Consider the following 16,978-nt stretch of genomic DNA (forward strand, 5'->3'; position numbering starts at 1 on the left):
TTTGGTTTGTGCATAACTAGTCGGTGGAAAGGAAATTAAGTTTCCGTTGAACTGACTAGGAAATAGACAGCTGGGAAAATTTCTAGTTTTTAACAAACAAATGGAGAAAGGCCAAAATACCAGGGTATCTAAAAGCATGTATTTTGAATCACTCCAACCCAAAACCCTCTGCGTAGTGGAAGACATCGCCTGGTCATCTAGTGAGCAACAAAACATAACCAGTCCTAAGTAAGACTGGATGTCGTTATCATCTCTCAGGCCACGCTTCATGTGACTCAGCAGTGTGGACACAAACAAGACGGATCACCGTCATATGTTTCATCCCTCGAGCACATACCCTAATCCCTCTGCTGAGCGCTCATGGAGGTCCACTCGCTGCTCCGATTGCAGAACTTCCCCCCGTCTGCTCCGTGAAGTGACAGTTAAGCCAACTGGAACTTTTTCGCTAACATTCTTATCATCAAGACACCATAGACCTCCATTGTTGCCATGGATACACCTCAACCTCACACAGGCTTTCAAACATAAACAAGTAACCACAGGATGAGTCTGCAGAGGGCGCTAAATGCCTTGTTCTGTGAATCACGCCATAGTTCCCTGTTATGAAGGAGTATGGGAGTGCAGTGTTAATAATGTTTCAACATGTTAAAAACATTATCTGCAGTGAATCACAAACTTATTTGTAACTTTGTTTTAAACTTGAAGAGTCAAAAGAACTTTAAGAGGTGAATATTTTATCATTTAAGTCCTGTTGTGTAAGACTGATGGATGATTTCTTTGTTTGGAGTCTTTGTCATGAGGGAAATGTTTGTTTTTCTTTCTTTCTTGCCACTAAGCACCCAACGAAGTTGAACGTAATCGCTCTGACTGTTTACAGATTGTGCACCAACTGTTTGGCATCAGACTTCAACACGCTGAGTGAAATCCTGCAGCTGCTTCTGCCGGGGATATTTTTAGTCCGACAGACGTACAGTCGGCAGCAGCCTCCTCTGCTGGTCATACAGGTGAACAACAGCCCCAAACAACCAGAGCTCTGTACCTGTGATTACCTGCCTGGACCTGGACTGTTACAACAGCTCAACAATTCCAGGTTATGTTTTCATATTTGGCATCATTAAGAAATAGCAATCACAATGAGCGGTCACTCTACGCTGGTTGTCGACCCAGCAGGCGCAGCTTGACCTGGATGTTTGCACATTTGAATAAAAGGTGCTGCCTTACCTGGATGATGTCATTGTTGAGCTGGCGGGTCAGCAGCTGGTTCTGCTCACATTGTCTGGCTTCATTCAGCGAGGAGACGCAGAGAGAGTCCAGAGAGAGAAGACGAGCCTCCAGCTGCTCCACCCTGAAACCACCCTGACAGTCCCAGTATTCAGAGTTAGTACTAAAGTGCAAGAACACGTACAGACGTAAATTTATGCTCCATTATCAGTCAAATTCATGCACTCTAGGAAGCGCCCTTGTGGTCAGAATGGAAAAGAAGTCATATTTATTGAAATGTTTTATGTGTTCATACGTTCTTGTTGACATCTGTGCAGATGTCCGTCTTCAGTGTTGAGACATTTGTCAACAGATTCTGGATCTGCTGCTGTTTCTGTCTCTGCAGACTCATCTCAGCCTCGATGGATCCACATAAACCAGTAAAACCAGTGAATGAGCTCTCAGGGTCTGACTGGAGCAGCACATCCAACTGGGCACACAGAAAACAAAACTGAATTTAACTTACTGAAAGTAAAACGTGTCAAACATATTTGTTTATATCCAATAACATATAAGGACTGAAGACCGCATGTAAAAAATGAAGGTAGCATCCAGGTTTTAAAGGTGAAGCCAAGCAAACCGGTCTTAAAGCAACAATCTGTAACTCCTCCTCCTTCAGTTGTCTCAAAGTCGATCTAATAGAACAATAACCTCCAACAGGGAGAATGGCGTCTCTCTCAGCGCGCTAGTTCACACAGCAGCCTTCAGCTACAAAGCAGCCAGTTAGTCTCTGTACTGTTTGATACAACGACTGAAGCTAAGAGGAAGAGGATAGAGACGGAGGAAGATAAGAAGAGAGAGAGAGAGAGAGAGAGAGAGAGAGAGAGAGAGAGAGAGAGAGAAGCAGAGTGTTCATCCCTGCAGATATTATTCAGAACAGATGGAGATGTAACGTTAGCCTGTATCGTTAGCGGTGTCATCATTGACTCATGTTTAGCAGCTTTACCGGCTGCAGAAAGTCGTCTAACCCGAGTTATGTCTCAGCTTTGATACGAAGAAATCAATAAATCCATCTGAAACCAAAAAGTAATCTCTTTACTCGTCCATCTTCAAGTTAGCTTAGTCAGTTTGGTTAGCTAACAACAGGCTGAAGACGCTAGCAGAGTCAGATTTGATCAGTAGAGGGTAGAGAGGTAGGCGTAGCAGCACGATGTGTGTTTTACGACGGTGCAGTTGCACTCAGCGCACCAAACAAAATTCCTACATATCGTTGCTTTATATCGGTCTCTTCTGGATCACAAAGAAAAAAATGGTCATGGCCAAACTCAAGGCTACTAATGGACCTTTTTTTAAATCACTAGGCGGAGTGCACCAGCTGGACATTTAAATAGGTCTTCCATCTTGTGCTGCACTTAGCTACGACCGATTTCTTGATTCAAATTCCCACCAAGTTCAACCAGAAAACGGTCATATGACGAGTGTCCAAATGAACACTTGAAAGGAGAGACAGTTGCTTAGCAACTCACTCCTACACACCTTATGTACCCCATCGGAGTGTCTACAGAAGACACAGACAACTCAATCCACAAGAAAAGACAGTGTCTATTTAATCTTTTTTATGGATAGTGAAATAATCAAACTGATAGAAAGTCCACTGACCTGTTTGGACTTGAGGTGGAAGCTCCTGGTCAGGTCCAGGACGGTCTCACTGTAACAGATCTTGTTCTTCACTCTCTCATGAAGCTTCAGCAGCTCTGATAGATCCTCCTCCCTTACTGACGGTCCTCCCAACTCCGTCACCTCCGGCCTGACTTGTCTAAGAGTCTCCCAGCTCTTCAACGTGAACTCCACCTCAGCGTCCAGTTGCTGTGAAAACACAGAGTGTGTCTGATCATTAAGGAAGGAAGGTTCTGTCACGTTGGTTTGAGCAGTCAACACAGAAAGAAGTCTTAAGAGTCACCAAAGTTCTCAAAGTTCCAACAAATCCAAACAATCTCAGAGCTCCAAACTTCAGCCAGTCCACGCATTCCCACAGCTAACCAAATAGTCCCCTTTACTAAAAGTCTTCTTCGACTCTTTGTCTGAGTACTTCAAGTCACAAGTCTCACCTTAAAATGTGGTCCGGCCTGTGTGAAGTGCTCCAGCAGCCTGGAGGTCTGCAGGTCTGAGCCCAGATCCATCTGAGTGCAGGAGTCCAGCAGCTCAGAGACACACTTTAAGTCCTGCAGAGTCTGGATTACAAACATAATCAGTGAAGTTCACTGAGTGAGTTTGATCACAATTTTAAGGAACTTGTGCTTGGTGCATTGTACTTGATTTAGATGTACTAAAGTTTAAAAGGAAAATCATCCTCTTCATTACTGCAGCTCGCAGGGAACTGGTTCTTCTGCAGGATTATATGTTTCAGACAAAACCGGATCCAACATCGTCCCTGTTCCTGATACTTTGGTTCAGAGTATTAAGTACCTTGAGGAATCTCTCCTGATGTTTCCTGCAGTACTCCTGCTGTAGCATGGTGTCATTTTGCTGCTGAGTCAGCAGTTTGTTCACTTCCTGTTTGGTTTTGCTGAGTCGCTCCATAGTCTGCTGAACCTCCGACACCACTACCTTTACGTTTAACACGACCCCTGACACCTGACAAGGTCACATGTCACACTTTAATCATCCACATAAGAATAGACAAGTTATCAAAGTTGATGAATGATGTGATGTTCTTGTTCATGTTATTCAGAATGTTATCTGATGCGAGTGCGGTCTGGTTACCTTGGAAACAGAGTTGACCAAGTTGTTTCCCAGTTCCTGACACATGAGAACCTTCTGTAGCGTTTCCTGCCAGGAGGCGTTGGCCAGCTTCTTCTTCACTGCTGAGCTGGATGTGTTACTTATCGTGATGTTACAGCTATCAGGCCTCTTCTGCTTCTTCTCTTCCTCTGGGCTGCTTCTGTAGATCGCCATCTCCTCCTCCACCTGTACAACAGAAAAACCAACAGGCAACACCTCTAACCTTTATATACGTCTGTCATTGTCTGTATATGAAGCAGGCTGTTAAGAGTCAGATATAAAGCAGTCGTGCATCCTTAAAGTCCAAGGCTAACTTTGGAATCTAAGTGAATTTCTTTTCAGAAACACATGAGGGAGGAGGGACAGACCTGCTGTGCTGTCCTGAGGAAAGAGACGTACGGTCGAAGCAGCTGCAGGTTTGAGTCGATCTTTTTGTCTAAACTCTGCAGCTCCTTCAAGACCTGATGAACTCGATCAGTAAGTTCAGGACTGAAAGAAGGAGTCAGGTCAGCAGGTAGACCCAGCTGAGTTGTGTTGGCTCTTCCTGCGCTGCCTGTCTTCAGCTGCTCCGTCATCACCTTCAGAGGGGACGGGTGTCCACTGGGTTCACAGAGAGGCCGGGGACTGGTTCTGCTGGTTGAATGTGTGTGCAGAGCTTTGATCTGATCCAGGATCTGCTTCATGTTCCCTGCATCATGACCTGCAGACTGGAGACAAACGCACAAGATAATCTCCTCTGAGGAAACAAGAAACTGTGATGATTTGGATCTTTGCAAATCCAAACCAGTGGGTTCAGGATTTAAAGTCTGGTTACTTCTTGAATATACGCCATTGTCCATGTCCCATACTTGTATATTGGTGTGTCTGCGTAGCTCTGCAATACTCCCCTACAAACACTAGTTGGCAGTGGATTTCTATGATAGTTATATCTCCAGTTTACGGTCCTCCAACACTCTGCTTGTTTGTGTAGAGGAAACCGTGGTGACTGAAACTGAGCTTATCATGTTGGAGTTGGAGCTGATTAACATTAAGCAGCAGTTGATTAGACTGCAGTTATTACAAAGAAGAAAAGAGAGGAGACATTGAATCAAGTCAAAGCAGAGGTCGGGGGAATTTTTTCACTTCTTCAGCCAATGAATGAAAGACTTGGATGAAGGAATGCACTTCAGATATTTTCAGATGTTGGTGAGCAGATTTGATGTATTGGTTTGTTGTCTGCAGAGTACCCACAATACGGTAAATGGATTTTAGCTTGTATATTTATTTTCTAGTCTTCTGACTACTCAAAGCACTTCACACACTGATGGTAGAGGCTGCTGAGTAAAGAGTCCATCAGCAGTAATTAATCCCATGGAGCAATTCAGGGTTTAAATGTCTTTCCCAAGGCCACATCTTACATGTTGCTGCAGGAGCTGGGGATCGAACCCCCAACCTTCCCAACTGAGCCACAGCTGCCCCATAAGAAGAATATGTCTGTAGCAAATCACAGGGTTTATTGGGTATTCACATTTTTGAGGAGGTGCACATCAGGCTTCTTACGCAGGCTTCTGCATTAGTACAGTATAAACCAGGCTTAAACGGGTCATATTATGAAAAATCCACTTCTACAGTGTCTTTGAACATCTATTTAGGTAACCTGAGTGTCTACTGACCCACAAAATGTGAAATAAACCCATCCAGTCCTTTGTTTGTGGTCTGCATAAGTCTGACAACACATAGAAAGATGCTCTGTTTCAAATGTGCTCTCCTTGTGATGTCAAAGTGGGATTCTGGTAAAAAAAAAAATCCCCTCCCCTCCCCTGGTATCTCCACCCATGGACTCCACCCCCAGAGTGATGTCTACCGGGAAAACACCGGGGGGGCTCATTGCATTTAAAGAGACACACACACCAAAACACACCAAAACACACCGCGTGTTCCGAGGGAGCTGGTTTATACAGGGTCACAAACCTCCTTTGGTGCTTGATTCATGTTATATTTTGACCACAGCACAGATGTTTCATTTATACCACAGGGGACTGTTTAAAAAAAGGTGAAAGAGGGGGATAATATGTCCTCTTTAAGGTTCCACCACAATAAAAGCTGCTTTTCTACTTCAACCCAGAGCTGTTTTGATTCAAGAATTTGTTGTTTGGAGTGGCTGCACACTGGGCTTCAGTTCAAGGAAAGAAAGATTTGGTGGATGATTTGTGTGTGTACCTCAGCCTGTGCATGCAGCTGCAGGTGTTTGTTCAGGGTGTGTTCAGCCTCACAGAGCCGCTGTCCGACTTCACTGCTGTCTGACAGAACACTGCTGCCCTGCTGCAGCCAGCTCCAGACCTGAACAACAAACCAAACAGGAAACAATTACCTCACTTTACATGCTGAACAATATTGGAGAAGGAGAAAAGGTAAAATCACCTTGTCCAAGAGGTGTTCACATGATGACAGCAGCTGTTGTCTCTGATTGGTCAGGACTGTTATGTGGGCATGGTCTTCTGCAATTTCAGTCTCCTTTCCCAGCATGCTCTCTTGCCTTGCATCTCGCCTGCTGCAAAAGATAGAAAACATTCAGCAGATTTTATGGTCTTTACTCAGCATTGCTAGAATGATCTGGATTTGATTTAACAGCGTCCTGTGTGTATGCTTTAATTTGTAGTGACTAAAGACAAACAGGTAGAAATGTTTCACACATTTTTCTAACTTTTTAAAACTCTGCAGTCTAACAAATACAGATGTGTCCCGATAACTTGTTCCTTGATGGATGCTAACTATCTCCATGAATACCGCACCAGAAAAGATGACAATGGATCATTTTCTAAGAGGCATCACAAACCTTGTGAACCGCTTGGGGAAATGAATAAGTGAAGTTTTGATTTTTTAATAAACTTGACTTTAAACAAGTTGCAGCTGTCAAACTACACAGCTGGTACAAGTTCAGAAAAGTGATGGTTTTGTCTGAGCAGTGGGACCAAGAAGGCGGTTCTGGTCAACACTTGATTAATTGTTATTTACCTGACAGTAGTCGCAGCTCGTTTCTGTTGGGTCTCCTTCAGTTTCAGATTCAGTTCAGATAAATGAACATCTTCAGCCTGAGAACAAAAACAGATTTGAAGACGGATTACGTCACAGCGGTGCATCAAAGCCTGACACATTTAAAGGCTTCATTAAATTTGTCCTCCTTTCCTCGGCCAATGAAGGATCCATCCGCTGAATCATTCCTGGCCCCACTTTTTTGGATATTCTTTGAACTCCAATTCAAACAATCTGGCGTACTCTCAAGCGGTCAAGTGATAAGCTTTTAGATGTCAGTGACTGATTTGAACTATCTTTAAAATGACAGGTAAAGTTATGTGACATTAGAGCTGTTAGCTAACTCCAACTAGCTAACTGCAGCTGTTGAGGTTGCTAAGCGACAGGGGCAATGCACACTGGCAGTTTCCACAGGATCTGTGTGCGCCGCATTCCGTCTTTCTCCGTGTGACGACGGCCCTACCTCTCTGGGCCCGTTTCTGAAGCTCCCCAAAAGAGATCATAGACAAAAACGTCTACTTTTCTATGGTGCCTGTTTGTACCTAATGTTGATAATGTGGCAGATATATACGATGTGGGGTCTGTCTGCTGGCTGCTGAAGTTGTTAGAAAGAGTCTGGATTGAAACCTTGATCGATGGCCATTCTAGACCTGATTCTTTCTTTTGGTTGGTCCAAACCTTAGAATCAACCACTTACCTCTTGTCCAGTTTCTGATTGAAGGTCTTCGGTCTCCTCCAATCTGGATCCAGACTGCAGGTTCCTGGTCTCCTTTCGACCATGTCCAGGGTCCTGACCTGATCTAGATCCCAGTTGACCTTCTTGACTAGGTTCTAACTCAGGGTTTCTGGTCTCCTGAGATCTGAACTCTGACTGCAGGTCTGATCCTGATCTAGGTGGGAGGTCTTTGGTCTCCTCAGGTTTGGATCCAGACTTCAGAACTAAATTGAATTTGGACTGACTCTCTGTGGTCAGGTCTTGTTGGTCCTTGGTTTCCTTTGATCTAGGTCCTGGTTTAAGATCTGATTTGGATTCAGGCTTTCCATCAGGTGGGAATCTAGTCTCAAAGTTTTTGGTTTCTTCTGACCAAACTGAAGAATCCACATCTGTGGCCTCTGGTTTAGAATCTGATCTGGATTGAGTCTTCAAATTCACTTTTAATCCAGGTACTAGGTCTCTGATATGTGTGAATATGAACTCAGATTCTGTATCTAGTCCTGATCCTGGCTCCTCGACTGATTCAGATTCAGGCATCTGTTCTGATCTGGACCCAGCCATTAAGTTTAGTGTGAATCTAGACAGCAGGGTTTTGGTCTCCATTAGTCCAGATCCAGGCTTTATCTCTGATCCGATTCTAGTCTGAAAACCCGACCTGGATCCAGGTTTCAGATCTGAACTCATTCCAGGCTCAAGGTCTCTGGAATGCTCAGTTCTAGATCCCGGATTTAGATCTGATCTGGTTCCTTCCAGAAGGTTTTTTGTCTTTTTTGTTCTGGGTACAGGATTAAGGTCTCTGGTCTGTTCTGCTCTTGTCTCAGATTTGGTGTTTAATCTGGATCCTGGCTCTACATCTGATACAGTTCCAGGCATCTGGTCTGATCTGAAACCAGACTTCGGGGTTAGTGTGAATCCAGAGAGCAGGGTTTTGAGTTCTGATCTAGATTCCTTTGGTTGATCTGGAGTCTCATCTGACCACAACCCTGGATTTAGGATTGAACTGTATCCAGGCTCCAGGTTTTTGGAATACCCTGATCTAGAGCCCTGTTTCAGATATGATCCAGAATCTTGCTGCACACCTTCACTCTCCTCTGATGTGGTTTTTGGTTCCACTGATCCAGATGCTGGCTTTAGATCTGATCTGGATTCATAGTTTAGGTCTGATCTGGATCCAGGCTCCAGGTCTCTGGTGTCCTCTTGTTTAGGACCAGATTGGAGGTCTGATCTAGATTCAGAGTTCAGGTTTAATCTGATCCCAAACTTCGGGATTTTGATCTCCTTTAATCTGGATCCAGGCTCCAAGTCTCTGGTTGACTCCAATGTGGATGGAGGTTTTACATCTAATCTGGTTTCTGGTTGCAGAAATCCCAATCCCGATATCTGGTCTGATGCAGGTCCAGCCTTCAGGTTTAGTTTGAAACAAGGTGGTGGGTTTCTAGATTCCTCTGGTCCAGATTTAGGTTTTAACTTTAATCCAGTCCGCAGATCAGACTCTAATCCAGATTTTTGTGCTGATGTGGATATGGAAAGCAAGTCTTTGGTCTGCTCTGGTTTCAGATGTAATCTGGAAACTTGCTTCAGGTCTGATCCGACTCCTGGTTTGGAGGTTTTGGTCTCCTCTGATCTGGACTCGAACAGCAGGTCTGATCTAGACCTGTTTGGGGGTGGTGTGGTAGCTCCTGTTTTGGATACAGGTTTAAGAACTCTGGTTTTCTCTGATCCAAGTTCGTTAGGCAGACCTGACCTGGACCCAGACTGCAGGTCTGATCTAGATCCAGGCTCCTGGTCTCTGGTTAAATCTGGTCTACAGACTCCTGACTCTTCCTCTGATGGGGGTATGGATTTCAGGTCTGTGGTTTCTTTGGTTCTGGATTCTGTCCTCAGATCTGGACCACAACTTGATTTTGGTTCAGACTGCTGGTTCTGGTCCAGGATCTCGTTAACTGTCAGTCTCCAATCCTACAGAGACCACAGAGACCGTAATTGAAAAGATGAACAGGGACTGAGAAACACCAAGCAGGAAGTGAAGCTAGAACATTTAGAGCTCCCCATACTGATTGGTTGCAGTATAGGCAACAAGCTCCGCCTCCTACATGTTTATAGATGAGACATGTGTAGACTATAAAAATACAACATGTTAATCTTAGCATATTAGCGCTCTTTAGTTAGCTTGTAGCTTCACATTGCATGTAAATTGACACAGAATGACCTGATCTAAATACTCTATCCAAATAATCAGTGAGTATGTTCTTCTTCTCTCTCGTCCTTGACTAAAACAGCTTTTATACACAAGGGGAGGAGCCGGCCGTCCCGTCCATATAAACACGGCTCTGACAACAACACAGCCAGCGGGAATCGAGCTTCTCACTCATTGTAGACAGTCATGACTCAGAGACACATTTACACAGGATATACTGGATTTCTGATATATATGTCGCACATTCTTCCTTTTAAAGTGGAAGTAATTGAAAGTGATACTGCAACATGAAACTTTACATTTTGTGACGTCTGGTGTAGATTCTTTGTCAATCTTAGATTTACCTGGAAGTCCTCACACAAACTCTGCCATGCTTGGCTGGCACTGTTTTTATTTAGCCTTGCCCGGCCCCCTCCCCATCATAACTCCAGATCACGGGCCCCACTTTGGGAATCACTGCCCTGGATATTAGAGTTATCAGCTGTGCAGAAAGTTCAGCACACAGAATATTTTTAAATCCGGTCAGCAGAGAGACGAGAATGTAGCTGTGAGCATGATTTATATTTAAAACCTGAACACAACACGAATGCTGACAGAACAGACTGATGAGTCACGGCTGCAATTACTCTGTTCTAATAATACTGTACTTTAATATGAACACTATTTTAAATGTATTAATACAGGATGAAACTCATCTAACAGTGCTGTGTTCATATTTTGGTGTATATCGAGTCTAGAGAGGAATCTTTAGAGAGAACAAACTCGGTATGGATCTAACTAAAGAAATTTTACTCCTGCTCGCTGGTTTTTGGAACAGCGTAGTTGTCAAAATGTCCACAAGCTCGATGCAAACCTCCCATAACTGTATTTTAATGATTGTGTTAAATACAGTTGGGTGTTCAATAAAATCCATATGAGCATCAAATATGAAAAGTTTTAATGCTGGATTCCTTGGTTACTTCAAAAGTTGCCTCTCTGCTCCTCTCTCGTTCTTCCTCATGGATCATAGACAACTTCTCCGCTTGTTGAAGCTGCTGCCTGGTGTCCTGGTCTGCCCTCCTTCTCCGGTCCTGCAGCGTCTCCACCAGCTCCTCCAGTCTCAACGCCGCCCCCCGGCTGTGCTCAGAACTCTGGGAAAAGGACGCACCATGAGCATCAATTCACACATTCATGAAAAGGCTTCTCAACTACATATCCTGGCCTTGAGTTGTTAGATATTGTGCAGCTGTGACGCTTTCACCTCCTCCTCTTCCTCCTCCTCCTCCTCCTGCAGTACTCCTCCTCTCCTTTGGAGGGCCTCAGTCCTCTGCAGCTGTCTTAGTTTCTTTAGCAGAGAGTTGCTGCTCGTTATAACCTGCAGGGATTTACCCAGAAGATCTGAAGCCAAAAGAAAAAACAAAATGAAACCACTTCAAACCAGTTCATGTGTATATATCATAACCAGTATACCTGTAGTTTAAACCAGATTAGTTTAGAATCTATAACTGATAGCTTAGTTTGAACTCTTTCTTCTCAGTTTAACAATAAACATCTGACTCTGGTTTATGGTTTTCCATCAAGACTGCTCGTCATTTTCAGCTCACTTCTTTTCCAATGTGACATTTTACTTTGAAGTTGGTCAGTTAGAGTGTAAGAAGCTGAAGTCTAACTGTGGCTTTTATTTAGACATTTATTGGAAATATCTAAAAAAAATCCCTCAGTTGAAGCTTCCACTAGCTTCAGGAGTAGATTATAACCCTAACCCCTCACAGCACGACCTGTTACCACAGTACTGAAACAAAGTCTACTTTAAACACTTTCTCTAATATCTACATGGTTACCTCTCCTCGTGGACTTGTATGTGAGCTGCACTTCTCTCAGTCTGTCCTCGTCTGTGCTGATCTGTAGATCTTCCAGTCTGTTGATAATAGCAGCAAACTGCAGACAGACACAGGTAGATGTTAGTGTTTCTCAATTTTGTGCAAAAGTGAAGTAAACAGCATCCTAGGTCAGGGGTGGAACATCAGGACCAGAACCAGAGAGTTTGGAGTCAAGACTTTTTCTCAGGGTAACGTCTCATATTTGATGATGTTAAAACAGATTATTCAGACAGTGACTACATAAAAAAAATCTATATTTATTTATCTGCTGGTTTTTAAGCTGTCGAGTTAGGATGCTTATTCATGGGCCGAGAACAGAACCCTGTGGCACACCACAAATTCAATATGCAGTGATAATGAGCAGAAAAAAGTGTTGTCTACCAAGACTTTCAAATATCTATAATAAGGGATTAAACATAACATGTTGCATCCAATGTTCGATCTGGCTGGACCTCAGTGACGCTCAGGGTCAACACTGACACATTAAACTGTCTAACCTGTTTTTATTGACTAATTGTTTGCAGTGATTTAAGCAGGAAACATGTTTGATGCGACCTTCACTGAAAGCACAGATGACTAAAATAGACCCAGAATGCTCTTTGTTTGACCGTTTTAGTTGAAGACTGCAGCAGGTGACCGTGTTCAGGCAGCAGGTGTTTCTAATAAAGCTAGCTGACCAATCAGCATGGCTTACTGCGGCACGCCATTCAGCGACGCTCGGGGGAATGTGAGAGCTGAAAACAAATGTTCTTTATGGAGACATGAGACGAGGATAAATCACAGTCCTGCTGTTTAACCACGGAGGACCCTTTAGTGTGTACAGGGAGGAGGTCAGAGGTCAAACAGCCCAATGATAGATGAAGACATTTTCACCAAGCTGCAGATAAAATATCAGCATGAAGCGTCTTATTTCAGCTTTCAATCAGAACAGGATTTTTAGTTCTTCATAAAAAAGCAATCATCTTTTACCCTCCTCTATGAAGCCCAGTGACTTTTTAAAATCCACTGACATCATGAAAGGGAAGTCTGCAAATCTTCAAAACAATGATCAAGGTTCATAAAACCCCTTCACATTAAAGTGGGGTCAAAAGAAACATGGCTGCATTTCTTCAGGATCTCCACATTTAGCAAAGAATCTGGATTGTCTGGGAAATTTAGTCTCACTTTTTAGCTTCATACACAAAGACGACAAAATATTCAACAACAGCAGAGGAGCTGTTTATCAACAGGCAAGGCAGCAACTGTTTAGGGCCCCAGACCAGTAGGGGGCCCCCCGAGGGCTGACAAACTTTAAACCAAAGCAGTGGTCCAAAATGTGCAGATTTTGCAATGACAAAAGAAAACCTCCTTCAGTGGCCCTATCTGACTTCACTCACTCTCGTTGCCCTGTTAAGCCCTCAATTGATTGTCTGGGGCCCCAACAGACTCTAGATTCGACTCTGACCGACGGGACTTATGTCCAACACAGCAATCATTTTCTCTTCACCCATAAACCCTGGTATTAACCTCGATCCACAGGTTGGGAACCAATGAACTAAAGACTGTTCTGTACTTTCCTGCTTTTAAGAAAAGGCAAATAAAACATGAATGAAGACAAACACTGATGTGCTGTGAAGTGGAGACTCAGAGGTAGCTTCAGTCAGAGCGCCGGCACGGCGGCTTGGTCGTCTTTCTTACCTCCATTGCTCGGCAGTAAAAGTCAGAAGTCAGCGTCAGCACTTCCTGTCGTCTCTCCAGCAGGCGGAGAAGCAGCGACCATCCCTCCTTCAGAGAGCCCGTCATGGCTCTGTGCACATCCTCCTCCTGTTTTCTGCTCCTCCTCTGTTTCCTCCACTCCGTCCTCTCTACCACAGACAGCACCTCCCTTTCATGTTTCTGATGGAAGACAAAGTTTCTGCACACATTAAAAATGTCCCTGACCAAAGCTGATGCACAGACATGGTCTTGTATTAGAAGCTTGAAGCTCTGATTCAATGCACAAAGTTATAGGTTTTCTAAGGGTCCTGCAGGCTCAGGTAAGAAAAAAAGAGTCTTCAAATCTGTACCAACAGTTTTGTACAGAGTTTGGCGGGTTACGAATCTGATGGCACTGATAATAATCCATACGCACAGATTTGTAAGCTTTGTAAGATTTGTTTCTTACATTTTTTCTTACTTGAGCCTTCGGGGGCTCTGTACGTCTCCTCTTTGTTGAATGTTACAAATGTTGGTTATAAACTGTGGAGGTGATGAGAGAAAGAGGAGAGTAAACCTCGGAAGTCTCTTTTTGGTTTCAGAAACTTAAATTAAACCAAGTTGATGTGTTTGTTCCTGTTCGTACCTTCAGTTTCACCAGCAGCTGCTGCTGCTCCTGGATCAGGATCTGGTTTTCTTCCTGGTTTGATCCGATCTCACAGAGACCTGGATGGACCTGAACCAGCTGGAGGTGGACCAGAGACCTACTCTGTGTTCACACAAAATAAGTAAATACAGTCTGTGTGCAGACATAGCTGATGACCAAGTTGACAAACGACAGTCTTTCAGTCGTAAGAGCTCAGACTTGTTGGACAGTCTGTTAGTCTAATTAAGCTCACAGAGAGACAGATTATTAGTCTGATATTTACAGGAACAAATCTCCTAAAGGCTCCAACAGCACAAACAAGGTCCAGAGGTTAAAGGTCAGGGACTGAATTAGCTGAGTTGACACCTAGTACACAGCTAGCAGCTCCCGCCTGTCACTCACAGAGGCCACACCCCCTAATTCTACATCCATTAAAGCCTTGATATAATATAAACAGGTGAGTTGTATAAACATTCAGCCCGTACAGTTGAAGAGAGAAATGAGCTCTTGAGAACCAAACTGTTTTTGTACAAGGCTGTAAACATGTTTATTTTAACATGGGACTCTATGGGGACTGACTCACTGCAGGAGACAGACTCTTGTGGACAGTGGAGGAACTGCAGCTGTAAAGTTGGACATTTTAACATACGGCTCTATGGGGGCTGACTTCTTCAGCTCACAGAGCTACAGCGTGCAAACGCCTGTTTCTGTTCAAACATTCCTCAGGATGATACAGTATCTCTGGCATGTCGAGGCAACAAGACACATGGTGACACATGACAGCACGCACACACACACACACTCACACTTTAACTACAATGACAGCGCTGCCTTCAACCATTATCTGACACACAGACACACATATGAACACTTTAAATACACAGTCACCTTCAAACAGTGAGACCTCAGCTGTCACACACACACACCTACACATAAATAGTTTGTGCTATTACAGGAAGCAGCACATGGGCTGAGGAAGAATACCGGGTTTAAAAACGTGCTTCAGTTATATTTAACAGTTTTATAGCTTCATTATTTTAAGGCTGACATTCCAGAGCACAAACCTGAAGTTTAAGACACACATTCAGTTCCTGAACACGCCGTAAGCCTTCAACACGCTAGAAAACATTTAAACACTTTAGAGACTAACGACTGAAACCCTCTCTCATCTAAAGTCTGTTTACCTTGAGGACAGAGACGACGATCAGTGATTGGCCGGCCTGGACGGCGATGGTGCTCAGAGTGGTGAATGATGGTCCAGCTCTCCGTCCCGTCTCCTTGTGTCCTCCATGTGTCTCCTCCTGTCCTAAATGTGTCTCCTTGTGTCCTCCATGTGTCTCCTTCTGTCCTCCATGTGTCTCCTCGTGTCCTATGTGTGTTTCCTCCTGTCCTCCATGTGTCTCCTCGGTCCGTCCGATCGTCATGATCAAAGATTAAATCCTGATAGAAAATGAGGAATATGTCGTTTGTTTCTCCTTCATCTCTGTAGATATTTTCAGTTCCTGACCTGAAGGTGAACCACTTTGTGTCTGTATGTTCGTCAGTATGAACCCCTCTGAGCCTGATTCACTGCGATCAAACAGCCGGAGTCCAGCAGGTTCTGGGTGTTTTAATGTGAACAGTTGAATCTCCTGCAGAACAAAAGAGACGTTATATTGATTATTTAAAAAGATATTCCGATTTTATTCAGTAAAAGACATCTCACTCTGAGTACCAACCCCGAGTTCAGGGCAAGAAAAGGTTGGATGGGAACAAAGCGAACCAAATAGCAACACCACCATCAGGGCTTGAGCCAAAATTTAAAATAAATCATCTCTTGAATTCCTTTTTATACTTCAAATCTGAGTTTAACATGTTTATTCTGAGAAATGAAAATCCACTTCCCCATGTTTCTCTAACTCTAATATGTGTCTCTAGTTTGTCTGCAAACCCTCCAATGATGAGAAAAGTCCATCCTCTCCGTCTTTTGCCTGCTCCACTTTTCAGAAAATGTGTGCTCAAACAGGCCGTTTGGAGATTTTCCCTTCATGACATCACAAAGGGCAGTAACCCCTCCCCCAGGTGGGTGACACTCCCACAGCTAGGTGTTTGTTCTGCCCTCTGAGTCTGCCTTCTCACTGTAAACAATAGGACATGGAGCGAGAATGTCTGAGACACCCAAGCCCTTCCAGAGAGGGGGCGTGGTCAGACACAGCTCCTTTACATTTAAAGGTACAGACACAGAAACAGCCTGTTCTGAGCAGGGCTGAAATAGAGGAGTTTATAGACATGATCAAATACAGGATCAGAGTGGATTTAGAACAAGAAACCTCACACATGTTTTGAGGAGCTCTGAGACTTATTTACACTGGTTGAAGAGGAAGAGAATATGTGACCTTTAAAGGCTTTTTACAGATTTTCATTTCCATTTGAATTATGTCATACAAAGTTTAAACATCCATCCATCCATTATCAATTTAGAGTCGCCAGTTAACCTAACGAGCATGTCTTTGGACTGTGGGAGGAAGCCGAAGTACCCGGAGAGAACCCACACATGCACGGAGAGCAGGGCCATCCCGTGGCATAGGCAGTATAGGCAAATGCTAGGGGTGCCAGCCAAATGAGTGAGGCAGAAAAGTTGAAGGTAAGAAGAAGAAACAGAAGGAAAAATGCATTTAAATATCACTAAATATTATTTATCTAATATAATTTTCATGCTTTTATTTAGTTATGATCCAAAATAAGCCATGAAAACACAACTATCACATCAAGGCTCTATTTTCTTGCCTCCTGCTTGACACAGCGCATCACAACACAGCTGCTTGTTACCTGCTCGTTGTGGAGGAGGAGGGCAGGTGACTTATTAGAAGTGAGTGACACTGACCATACCGGTTAACATGAAGTTTATAAACATC

At 43.7% G+C, this 16,978-nt stretch overlaps 1 protein-coding gene across 1 annotated transcript in view; it reads right to left on the minus strand.

Annotated features, from left to right (window-relative positions):
* Positions 1-16,978, minus strand: part of ccdc141 (coiled-coil domain containing 141) — a 32,027-nt gene that overhangs the window by 12,616 nt on the left and 2,433 nt on the right. The window contains exons 2-19 of the mRNA XM_065962530.1: positions 15,592-15,715; positions 15,269-15,524; positions 14,085-14,207; positions 13,442-13,639; positions 11,726-11,822; positions 11,146-11,282; positions 10,865-11,035; positions 7,691-9,667; positions 6,976-7,052; positions 6,382-6,511; positions 6,181-6,300; positions 4,350-4,688; positions 3,964-4,167; positions 3,667-3,834; positions 3,309-3,431; positions 2,860-3,066; positions 1,517-1,690; positions 1,222-1,356 (exon numbers count right to left, since the gene is read on the minus strand). Coding sequence (XP_065818602.1) covers positions 1,222-1,356; positions 1,517-1,690; positions 2,860-3,066; positions 3,309-3,431; positions 3,667-3,834; positions 3,964-4,167; positions 4,350-4,688; positions 6,181-6,300; positions 6,382-6,511; positions 6,976-7,052; positions 7,691-9,667; positions 10,865-11,035; positions 11,146-11,282; positions 11,726-11,822; positions 13,442-13,639; positions 14,085-14,207; positions 15,269-15,508 — 4,620 coding nt within the window. The 5' untranslated portion in view covers positions 15,509-15,524; positions 15,592-15,715. The remainder of the gene's footprint in view (positions 1-1,221; positions 1,357-1,516; positions 1,691-2,859; positions 3,067-3,308; positions 3,432-3,666; positions 3,835-3,963; positions 4,168-4,349; positions 4,689-6,180; positions 6,301-6,381; positions 6,512-6,975; positions 7,053-7,690; positions 9,668-10,864; positions 11,036-11,145; positions 11,283-11,725; positions 11,823-13,441; positions 13,640-14,084; positions 14,208-15,268; positions 15,525-15,591; positions 15,716-16,978) is intronic.

This window comes from Labrus bergylta, chromosome 13 (assembly GCF_963930695.1).
Source record: "Labrus bergylta chromosome 13, fLabBer1.1, whole genome shotgun sequence".
Lineage (NCBI taxonomy): Eukaryota > Metazoa > Chordata > Actinopteri > Labriformes > Labridae > Labrus > Labrus bergylta.